A 12,283-nucleotide genomic window follows, 5' to 3' on the forward strand; every position below is an offset into this window, starting at 1 on the left:
AATTTGGGTAAGGACTAGAATGGCCAGAAGATCATGGCATATCCTTCTTCAGAGGGATCTGACACAGCCCTGGTTCCTTCTTGTTGATTCCTCTCCCTGGGCTGCAAAGGGGTCATGACTCTAAACCTTTGGATTTGGTTTATCCTGATTATCTCACTCAAATAAATGATCTGCAGGCATTCAATAGGAGCTTTGTCCAGGTGAGATATGTGGGATTAGGGCCTTAAGTTCATGAGGAATCTCCTGTGTGAAAGCTTGTTGGTTCTGTAAGGGCAGAATATGCCATGGGATTGCTTTTGGATGCTCCTCCCTAGCCCTGGTAGTGAGCAAATAGAATTGGTTAACAGAGATTACAGGTGATTAAAAGAGTGTGATAGTAGTATAACAGTATTGGATGGACTCTGAGTGGCACTGGCTAAAATGCTCTAAAAGGTTTTGAATCTTGGTTGGGTGGAAGTTTGCCACGTCAAATATTGATTAAAAAAAAATAAAAAAGAGGGAAATGCTCTGCTCAGAACAGAGATTTGGCAACAATATGGCTGTGAAGAGAGGCATAATGCTCTTGATAAATGTGGTTTCTGGTTCAGAGGAGCATTTTTCAACTTGACAAAATAAAAAATTCATTGTGACTCTTCTTGGCCGAGCAAAGACATTGATGTGTACACGGGCAAATGGCACTGGCACCGTGGTGGCTGTCACACTTCTCTCTGTACCACCCCATGTGAGAACACTCCCACAGATAGATTTCATTTCCCCAGCACTACACATCACCCATGACAATATTTCTTGGGCTATGAGTAAAGGTAGCATTTCCTGAAGATGATGCAACATGTCCACAAAACTCCCAGTTGCAGAAAACTTCTGTATCACTCATATCCCAGAAATCGTCACAAACGGTCCCAGAGATTCCTTTGTAAAACATTTCAAGAAGCCCTTCACACTGGTTCCATCCATTTACCAGCCTCACTGACACTTATTTGAAAGACAAAAGAGAATTCCCCTGAACCTGGACACTTCATGGGAAGACAGAATCGTTGATTTATGTGGGTTAGAAGGGACCTCCACAGGTCTCTAGTACCGCCCCTGCTTGAGGCAGGTTCAGAGCAGGTTGTTCAGGGTCATGTCTGTGAGAGAGAGCATTGAATACTTCCAGGAATGGAGATCCCACAGCTTCCTGAGGTCCCTATTACAGGGCTTGAATACCTCATGGTGAAAAAAATATTTTCTTTTATATTTAGGTGGAATTTCCTGAGTTCTGACTTGTGACTCCTGCCTCTTGCCCTCTTGCTGTGCAGTGCTGAGAAGAAACCAGCTCCATTTTCTCCGTGCCCTCCCAGGAGGTGTCCATAGAAGTTCCCTTCACTCTTGAGACTGACCAAGCCCAGGTCCACCAGCATCTCCTTGTACACATCGTTCTCCAGCCCCCTGAACATCTTAATGGCTCTATCCAGGTGTTGCTCCAGGATGCCCTCGCCCCTCCTGAATGGGGAACCCACACTCAAGTACGGGATGTGCTCCTGCAGATCTGTCTCACCACTGCACCCCCAGTGCTGAGCAGAGGGGAAGGGTCACCTCTTTTGACCTTCCAGTAGTGCTCAAAGGGCACCTTGTTGGCTCATGGTCAACACCAGGAACCCCAGATCCTCTCCTGCAGGGCAGTTGTCTGTCCAACTGGCTCTCTGCCCGGGCTGCTGCACTTCATCCTCTTCGCCAACACTTATTTTTTGCTAAGGAGAAAGTATGGTGATACAAAGCAGGTTAGAAGAGAGACTTCTACACCATTTTCCTTTCACTAGTTATGTATGAACGTGCATTTTCAACTTGTTTAAGTGCTCCTGCTTCTCAGGGTCCTTGGGGCAAGGCCTTGCTCCTAAAGCACACACCTACAAGACAGGGATATTCCTGAATAATTCGCTCTCTGGAGCACAGGATCCATAGTACTGCTCTGACTAAATGTCAAGTGTGAACTTTTGTGTACCTCTGTGTGTACAAAGTCAAGCCTAATTTATCCTGACTTAATATGTAGATGGAAGTAACTTGGGGAAGTTAAAATCACAGAACTGTAGAATGGTTTGGGTTGGAAGGGACCTTAAAGATCATCCTGTTCCAACCCCCTGCCATAGGCAGGGACACCTTCCACTAGCCCAGGTTGCTCCAAGCCCTGTCCAACCTGGCCTTGGAACCTTCCAGGGATGGGGCAGCCACAGCTTCTCTGGGCAACCTCTGCCAGGGCCCCACCACTCACAAAAAGTTCTTGACTTTATACTATTAATTACCAACAGAATAGAAAAGCTGTTCACCTCTCTGATACCTGGTATATTATTTATACATATATACACTGGTGTATTATTTTACAGGGAAGGCACATCCCATACAAAGACAGCAACGTCCAGACTTTTCAATTAAAATCTATCAGTGTTTTTAACTGTACAAATCCAGTCCTAGAACATCAAAACTTGTTGACATTAAATGCAATTGCTAAAAAGTAAGAAATTTCCCTGTTGCTTCAGATCCTGTACCAGCTGTGAACAAAGAAGGGTCAGTCATTTCTAGGTGGAGTATTCAGTCACTGCACTAGCTACTGCATCTGTCAAGGAAAGGGAGCACTGCACATTGTGCTAAAAATGTTATTGAAACAGGAAGAAGCAGATTATTGCACCTTGTTTCAAGACTATTACACATGTCTACAACAGAAGTCACACCGGTTTTGAAACACATCAGTTTATGACTGCAGGGGAAAATACGAATTTTTAAAGTGTGAGCGATAAAAAATTGTGTAAATGAGACAATGCAGTCACTGAAATAAAAATCCAAGGTAAATCAAAATAAAATCAAGGGGTCTTTGAATACTACAGAGGAAATGTTACTGGAAGGCAAGAACCCTAAAGAGCAGGCATGGCCAATATAATTTCATAAAATGGAATTACTTTGAACTGCTAAAAGCATTCTAGATTTTTTTGTTTGTTTGAGGGTTTGTTTCTAATACCTTAATTTTTTGAGTAATTATTGAAGCCCTTCTCTTCTGTGAGACTGTGAGATTGTTAAATCCTCATCTTGGTGTATCCAAAGGCAGCCACTGGCCCAGAGGAACCAGCCAGAGAGAAAGCATTTCCAGGGCAATGGACTGCCTTTTCTGTTGGGAAACAAAATACTAATTTTTTTTCAAAATGAGGTACCAGAAACCCCTAAAGACTGTCCAAATTCTCACCTGTATTTCAGACAGTTAATTTTCAGCTTGATCTGCAAGTGTCATCCCAGCTGTCAGACTTCACTGCCCTCGGGAAGCGTCTCATGTGACGCCTGGATGAATCCTTGCAGTGTTGGCAGAGAGTATCCCACTTGTGTTCCTCAACAATGCATTCCTTGCTGAAATCTAGTGAACTCCTGAAACAAAGAAGGCTTGTTTCACACTGGCAAGGCTCAGATCAAGTGTTTACATGCTGGGTGTGCAGCTCTCGAACAAACGCTGCCCTGGCCCAAGAGCTTGAGAAGAAGCTGAAGCAACAGGTTTTGGCCACCCTTCTGCAACTGGGGCTACACAGGTGGTTTTCTGAGCCTGCAACAAGGGGTGGAGGGATCCAACATTTTGGAAAGAAGACCTGGCTTTGCCACAGAGAATCATCTAGGCTGGAAAAGCTCTCTAAGACCATGGAGTAAAACTGTTCCCCCAGCACTGCCAAGCCCACCACTAAACCATGTCCCCAAGTGCCACATCTACACAGCTTTTAAATCCCTCTGAGGATGGAGACTCCACCACTGCCCTGGGCAGTTTGTTCCAGCTTGACCATCCCTTTCTGCGAAGAAATTTTCCCTAATATTCACTCTAAAACTCCCCTGGCAAAACAGGAAGGGGTTTCTTCCTTTTGTCCTGTTGCTTCTCGCTGCTTGGGAGAAGAGACTGACCTCCACCTGGTTACAACCTCCTTTCAGGTTGTTGTATTGAGATTAAGTCATGCTCCCTGACACCTCCTTTCATGGGAGAACGGAGCCCTCATATCAACATAACTCAATTTTCATCGTGTCCCATGCAACAAAGCCCTGCTTGAATCCAGGATTAACAGTGGAAGATGGTGACAACTAATGCCAAATGCTTCAGAAACACCTCAGTATCAATCACTAGGAGGAAAGAGAGAACCCATCTCTTTGAAACTGTAGTTCCTGAAAACTGGGGGGAAAAAACCAACCAAGAGAAAAGATGGCAGTCATTCAGACTTTAGAACAGCAGCAGTACAATTAATTTCTACATTACACCCTGTGACTAATCCACTTATCTGAGAAAGAAGAAGAAAAAAAATCTGCTTGGATGGGTACCCAGTAATTCAGGGCAAAAGAGGTGATCCAAGTGTTGTTCTAGGAAATGAAAACAAATCTCGCTCCCAGTGATGCAGATGGGTCACTGATGAGTTTCCTCAGCCAGGAGGGATGTCATTAAAATAGAATTTTTCTGTCATGGTCCTTGAGTCTGAGAGAGAAAATCTGAGATATGCAAGTGCTATGAGAATTTTAGTGTCTCCTCAGTTTTTCCCATTTAGATAAAAACTGCCAAACAGATAAAAAATAAAGTAAAAACCCCATGAAAATAGAATGCTAGAATAGTTTGGATTGCAAGGGACCTTAAAGATCACCTCCTTCCACCCCCTGCCATGGGCAGGGACACCTCCCACCAGCCCAGGTTGCTCCAAGCCCCGTCCAACCTGGCCTTGGATAATTCCAGGGATGAGGCATCCACAGCTTCTCTGGACAACCTGTGCCAGGTTAATAAATAATACATAAAATAATAATTATAAACAAATCTCCACAAATAAATAGTAACATAAATAAATATATGATACATAAACTACCAAAATAACAAAAAGCAAATAAATAAGGAAAATATATTCTGCTGGTAACAAAAGGCATTTAATATGAAGTGTGAAAAAAAAAAAACAACCCTGTTCTTGGGTTTGGAGGTGCTAGAGAGCAAAGGACTGCAATTCTTTTTATGTGGAACTTGTCACAAATGAAAAGAAGTGGCCTGTCAGTCTCAAGAAATGCTGTTTCCTCAGAGTTTATTAAGCACAGTAGAAAACTGAGCAGCCCAGCTGCAGTGCTCTCTGCCTAATTTCCCTTTCAAGGTAGAGCCTAGAACAACCCTCTTAAAATTGGATGGTGAGTTAGTGAGTCTGATGAAGTTAATAAAAAAAAATTAAATTATGAGTCAAGTGAAGTGATCTCCAGAGTGTATTACTTTAGTCATTTAACTGGAATTTGGTACAAGGTTTTGGGCTCAGGCATTAAAGGACTCCTAAGCCTGAACTATGGGCAGAAGATTATGCTTAGCTGCTTAATTCAGCTTGGTGTCAATGAATATCTATGGGATTCTGTGAGAAAGGATGGGGGGAAATTCACAAAAGCAAGAAAAATCATGTTTCTTGCACCTACCCTGCAAACTCTAATCAGCTATTTTAAATTTCAGTCTGCATGAAGATTTGTTATTAACAACTGAAAGATTAATCTACTTGCTATCTATGAGATGCAGAAACAAAACAATGTTTATTTATAGCCAATTATAAATATTTTTCTAGTGGGTTCCTGGGAAGGAGGACTGCAGAGCTGAATTATCTGCTTCATAATCCAAAATTAGAATGGAAAGATAAACAGGACAGCAAAGCACAGGAAATTCAGCAGACAAACAAGCAAACAAGGACTTTGTTTCTGAGCTTTGCTTCAAACCCAGTGCTGGCCAAATAGGTGTCCTTGTAACACTGGGAACAACAAAACTTTGGTAACCCATAGACCCTGTGCAATCATTTCCGAAAAAATTATGTGTGTATTTGAAACCAAATTGGGATTCAAGCACAGCACTGTACCAGCTACCAGGAAGAAAATTAACTCTATCCCAACCAAAACTGGGGTAGTGGTGTAATTCAGTCATTAGGTTGACACTTGTAAGGGATTTTCTCATGATGCTGAAAATGTGTTTAGTTGGTGCTGACATGGTTAGCTGAGTACATACTGCTGGGTGAACAAGTACAGACTACATGTTTCAGTCATGACAGGCACACTAGGAAGAAATTAGGTAATCTAATACCAAAATCATATGGTTATTCAGAGTAAAAAGCTGCCAAATGGTGGATGGTGTGTCTTCTCTGAGGGTGGAGGAGGTGACAACAATGAGCAGCACCCAGAAAGATCATTTAAAAACCACATGCTCCTGATTCTTGACATCCCTGTGCTTGCAGGCACCAACGTCACTATGACATTGGCATAACACTGATCCCAGACAAAATAAACAAAAAACCAAAACAAAAGGCCAAATAAGCTAATTCAGTTTACATTTTGGCTTTAATCCTTTGTATTTTTAACCAGGACATGAAAGGCAAAAATCTCAGGTCTTGCTTTTCATGTTTTCATGCACCGGTGATAAATGTTTATGTGGGATTTGGGTGTTTGCATTTCCAGCATATTTCAGTCTGATTTGTGAATGCACACAAGACATTCTGAAAGGCTGGGTAAGTCCTGAGAAGTCAAACTCCTCACAACCACAAAGCATACAACCATGTAGGGGGAAAAAAAATTAAATAATTTTGTGATCAGCAGCCAAAAGTAATAAAAATTGAAGAAAAACCCTTCTGGAAAGCAGATATGAAATGTCTTTTAACTTTTAAATGATGTTTTGGTAAGACCTGAAATGACTTCTGGCTGAGAATTGATCTCTTGGATGAGATTTATGGTTTTACCTGGTTCAGGATGTGTGTCAGTGGGAAGGCTACCAACTGATTTGACAAGCCTTTATATCAGATTGTGTGATCCAGCAAACATCTTTAACAAAACACGTTTTGAATTTGGATTTATTCACTCTAGAGAAGTGAAAACTTCCTGGGAAAAATATCAGTTTTCAGCTAAAAAGTGCACCTAAAAAGAAAGCAGAGAAAATTCCTCCCCATGACCAGCAGGGATGGGACAAGAACTCCTGGTCTTGGCCAGAGACAGTGAAAACTGAGGACAGACATTGTGGGAAGCCTTTTCTGTGGTGGTGCTGATTTCAATATTGAGTCTCCTTAAGCATGAGAAGGGATTGTTTCAGCAAGGTGGAGAAATGTCTGTTGGTATTATCCATCTTTTTGATGCTTTTGATGCTCTGGTTGAGCAGCAGCCCCTGTGATGAAGGAGGAGGTGGCACAATGACTTCTGTGCTCTGTTGCTTCTTAGCTTTGCAAACACCTCTACCATCAGTGAGGAATCAGAGAGTATTTCAAGGCCTTCCCTGTGTTGTTTGGATTTTTTTTTTCTTTTCCTGCTAAACTTTATTTAATTTTTTACCCACCCTTTACAGTTTAACTCCATTAAAATTCCTTGCTGTAGCTGTGCTGAACACTTACAGAAGACAGAGGTACCTCACACCTCTTCAAAACATCGTGTAGAAGTGTTTCAAAACACAGCTGATGGGCAGAATGTCAAATATTGGAAAGTCAAATACTCCATCACTTGGAATTTTTAATCCAACAGACCACACTCTTCAACACAGTAAAACATTTGTTTGTACTTTAAGCACAGAGACATTAATTTGAAGACAAAATAGATTTATTTCTTTGTAAACATTCCTCCTTTTGATTATAAATTACACTGCTCACAGAACAGATTACTTTTAGCTTGGAAATCTCTGCATTAAATAAGCACAGTCCCATTATTGTTTCACCAAGAAATTTAGCATTAAAAGCAACTTCATAAGCAGAAGACAACTGAGGGAATGAAGTGTTTCTCAAGGAGGCTGGGTGTTTGCTCCCAGCTGACCATCATGGAATCATGGGATCATTTAGGTTAGAAAAGACCTTTAAGATCACCAAGTCCAACCATTAAACTAGCACAGACAAGTCCACCACTAAACCATGTCCCCAGGTGCCATTACACAAGCAGATTGGAACTAATTCAATTCAAGGAGTCATAGCACTAAAATGGGTTATAGGCAATCTCCCCTTTTGGGCAGCCAAAGCAGTTATACATTTTAAATATGCAGGTAAAAATAGTGGGTTTGCAAGGAGCTGATAGCTTCCTTTTTACGGAGAAGTTGGGCAAAAGCAGATTGCAGTGACAGGTGTCAGAAATGCAGAGCTATGGCTTTTCCTGGAGCCTGAAGTCACCTTACAGCAAACGTGAGAGAAATTTATTTGGCTTTAGTAATACTCCCACTCTGAGCAGCCCCTTCTCGGAGTCGAATTGGCCCAACGACCACGTCCACTTTTTCCTCGACAGAACTCGTGTCTCTCTTGGACCTCCTGGTGCAGCCCCGGTAGCAGTGGGAGGAATAGTCCCCAAGCCTACAGACCATCAGCTCACACTTGAGGTACACCGAGGGGTGGCGGCTGATGAACTCAAAGGCATTGAATTTGAACCGAGCAAAGTGGCTGGAAGGGGAGTAGAACGTGGCATAGGAAGAATCTCTGGGACACCTAGAAAGGAACGAAAAAAAAGTAGTTACTCTTCATGGATGCACAGGTGCACATTCCTGCAAAAATACAATAGATTAAAACTGAACTATATCATAGTCAGATACTAAAAACAAAGGTATAAAAATGCAACTTTCACAGCAGATAGACTTTAAAAATATAGACTTATTTAAGTCCTATGAAAGAGCTAGAGCATTGACAAGTCTTCTTTTTTTTTTTTCCCAAGAGGAGGGCAATTAAAGAAGAAGGAAGAGCAGACCCTTACTAATAGCTGTGCTGTGTGAAGCATAAAAAAGTTAGTGTAATGCTTGACCAAGTTTTACTAAAACATTAAACTCCCAGAACTACAGATTCCTGCTGCCAGTTTTCACTGCCTCATTTACGTCACTCCCACTACTTCGAATTTTGCTTATAGGACAAAGACGAAGTAATTGAAAAGAAATGTTAGTAAGGTCTAAATGTAACTTCTTATTTCCAGGCTCGTACTGTTAAAATAAAAAAAATTAAAGACCCCTTTTAGCAGCCTGTTGTAACCAGACTCAGACTGGTTCTGTTCTTTTAAATAAATGCAGATTACGGGTGTGCTTCTAACAGCTTGAATAGAGTTCTTACCCGTCCCTGACTATGTCATAGGCCAGAGTGTGAAAGTCACGAGGATCAGGCGATGCCACACACGTGTCCACAAACACCTTCAGGTTTGGGTCTGAGCTGTGAAGACAAGCTTGAAGGTACAAATTCTGGTTCAAGTCAATGAAGTACGGGGAGTCGCGCACTTGCCGCGAGAACGCCGAGGAATCATAAAAGGTGATGTTCATGTCATATCTTCCAAACTGATATTCATTCACATCCACAGTGTCCTCAGCAGTGTACATCACTTGCATCCATGTCTTCTGCAGCATTTTGCAACTGATATGCAAGTTGATGTTCTTTTTCCTCTTAATTATGTACCCAGAAGATGCAACTTTGATTGTGTTGGAATAGTTGATTGTGTCGTTGTTCTCCTGTTTAATGCGCAATTTAAAATGAGGAATTGCATTTTTGTCACGTTCCATGTAAGTTCTAAGGTTTGATAAGCTTAAATATGCACTTTAAAATTGTGGGTTCGTCTTACACACTTTAAATCAAGGAGCTTGATGTTGGTCTTTTCTGCTCACACATTGTAAATTGTACGTAATTAAGCAGAATTCAGTGGAGAAAAACTCTGTTAAACCCAAGGCAGAACCAACTCATTGAACATCTGTACAAACCCGAGTTGTGTGGAACACAGGCATCCCAATCCTGTGCACTTACAGGACTGCATCTATTTTAAATCACCGAAAATTCACGTAGCTCTCTCCCATGCTTTCCTCCCTAGAAGCTCCTTCTTATTAAGCACAGATATTCCCTAAGGCTCGAAAAGCTAGAACAGTTAGACCTCCAGGTCTCATTGGCCACTGTGGCCTTTCTGTGACTCTTCTCACAGTGGGTTCTGCAATTCAGAGCCCACCCTGGTGCCCATACCTCTCGTGTCGTCCCGCAGCCGTCGTAGGGAATGTTGAACACAACCTCCTGTGGGGTGATGGTTGGTCTGCAGCGATTGTCGTTCAGGGTGACCATCTGGGCTGAGTAGCCTTGGGACTGGAGATAGTCCCTGCTCACCACTGCGTGCATGTAGTCTGGCAGGCACAGAAGGGCTGGCAGAAGGAGGTACAATATATTAGTGACTTCAGGAATTTGTTAATGATTAAAGGTTGTAATCGAGCTAAGTGTTGTTTTCTTAATTTAGAAGTCAGGCAGTTCACACCCCAACCCATGGTGTTTCACACACATCATTCAATTTCCACAAATATTTTAAATTTACACAAATACTTATTTTGCAAACAAAAGCAATAAGTAAGCTTGTCTGTTGAGAAACACCAGCTGAGGACTTACTGGTGTTGTGATCTGCTGGGATGGAGGAGTAGTGAGCCTGAAAGCCTCTGAAGGAGTATCTAGAGTCACTGTGAAAGCGAACGGTCATCATGTTCGAAGAGGACACGTATGTGGGGAAGGAACCAGAGCAAAGTCTCCCAAGAAGTGGGGAAGAGTGTCGAGGCCCATCATAGACTTCAATGTAGTCATCCTGGCATGAGCTGCTTTGCATCCTGGTGAACAAACATCAGCACCTTGTTAAGCCCATTCCAGAAACTCTGATTTCACTGCCTAAGATGGGATAAAATCCTTCAGGAGAGGTTTAATTTGGTTTGTATGTAGCCGTAGCAGAAAATTTTGAGCAAAAAATACCACAGCAATTTAGATTTTGATCTGGTCTTCTGGCAGCCAGATCTTACTGAAAGTATCTTTCAAACTGGGAAGGTTGCCTGTTTTTCAAACCTCTCAAATAAGTTCTGACTTTGTTATTTGTGCAGGGAATCAGTGTTTTTACTTACGCAATATCTCTAAATGTGAGGGTAACACGGAAATTGCTCTCGACTTGGATTTGCCACTCGCAGTCAGCGTTGTTTGGATAACTTCCAGGGTAGTGGGGACTCTGCAGCACCCCAGAGGAATCTGAGATTGAGCCGCCACAGAAAGAAGGTGCTGCAGAAAGAAATGGAAGAGAATTTACTTACAGTAACATCTGCAAAAGTGCACTTGAGCTGTACATCTCACCTGTAGCTGTGGAAAAGCAGGTCCCCTGCTGACTGTGGGTGATATTCCGTGTAAGTCAAATCAAAACAAATATTTGTTTTTTGCTTTAGCTTTGCTTTCGTGTTGGATTTGGAATTCCCTGTCACATTTGTGGTGTCAGACTACCCTCTTCAGGATGGGCTGGAAACACCTTGATGCTTTCTGCTCTAGTCTGTTCTGCTTTTCACAGCCAGGGTCTGATTCTGGGAGGTGTCATGGCAGTCTAAATGGAAGTACCTTCCTCAACAAACACCCTCTTCTCAGTTACTCTGCTGCTTCTCTTTATTCCCCTAAGGACTTTGGAGGGTAAATAAGTTGCAAGTCTTCTAGGAAACTCCATAATTTTATGATCTTAGACTGAAATAAGCACTCCAGGCTGCTGGAGAAAGTCTTAAATATAACTCATTTCTCCTATAAACATAGCTGCAAAAAGCTTTGGTGTTCCTGCCAGCATGAATTACATAATTCTTGTTAAACACACAGATAATCCTATAAGCTCTTCTGTAGGGAGGTGAATACAAGCTTTGAACTTAAATGCTACAAGATGAGACAGGTAGAGGTGGCAACCCATTTTATAGTCCTGCGCAGAGACACACCAGTATAATACATGCCTCCCTGCCTCAGGATTTTGGGATTCACAAACTATTCCAAGCTTGGGATCATCAGCTGTACCCAGACAGTGACTCTTCCTCTGATCAGATTGGACAGGCTCTAGCAAAAATCATTTTCATATTATTTTCAACTGTGAATGGTCAAGCTCTAAATCTGAAATCTACTTTCTAAGGTAAAAATATAAAAGAGACTGTAACAGCTCTAGCAAGCAGAAGTGCCTTAGATTGCACTAAGGAATCACCACACAAGATTAAAGTGATACTGTCACAGAGGCAAAAGGCAAATTAAAAAAAAAATGTGTTAAAGGGAGACAGCCCACAAATTAGAAAGGTGAGAAGAGACACAGAAGAGCATTACCTGATGGAGATGGTGTGGTGGCCACAGGAGCTGTGAGTGTGAAGGAAGAAGAAACACAAGTGAAATGTGTTGCTCATGAGAAAGGTTCTGGGGCACACAGGGCATCAGGATGGGGATCACACAGGGAGGAGGGGATGGGGACACTGGGGCTAGGCTATAAGCTCCACAGGAGACTCAGCTGCCTTCACTGCTCACCCACCTGCACAGATGACACTGGCATCCTCCACGTGCCCACAGTT

At 42.2% G+C, this 12,283-nt stretch overlaps 1 protein-coding gene across 1 annotated transcript in view; it reads right to left on the bottom strand.

Moving 5' to 3' along the window:
* Positions 1-7,828: 7,828 nt before the first annotated feature.
* LOC113952776 (deleted in malignant brain tumors 1 protein-like) overlaps positions 7,829-12,283 on the bottom strand; it is an 18,128-nt gene continuing 13,673 nt past the window's right edge. Inside the window, exons 10-16 of the mRNA XM_027655197.1 lie at positions 12,118-12,131; positions 12,045-12,074; positions 10,835-10,985; positions 10,338-10,549; positions 9,927-10,099; positions 9,039-9,427; positions 7,829-8,429 (exon numbers count right to left, since the gene is read on the bottom strand). Coding sequence (XP_027510998.1) covers positions 8,144-8,429; positions 9,039-9,427; positions 9,927-10,099; positions 10,338-10,549; positions 10,835-10,985; positions 12,045-12,074; positions 12,118-12,131 — 1,255 coding nt within the window. The 3' untranslated portion in view covers positions 7,829-8,143. The remainder of the gene's footprint in view (positions 8,430-9,038; positions 9,428-9,926; positions 10,100-10,337; positions 10,550-10,834; positions 10,986-12,044; positions 12,075-12,117; positions 12,132-12,283) is intronic.

This window comes from Corapipo altera, unplaced genomic scaffold, assembly GCF_003945725.1.
Source record: "Corapipo altera isolate COAL_440 unplaced genomic scaffold, ASM394572v1 180, whole genome shotgun sequence".
Lineage (NCBI taxonomy): Eukaryota > Metazoa > Chordata > Aves > Passeriformes > Pipridae > Corapipo > Corapipo altera.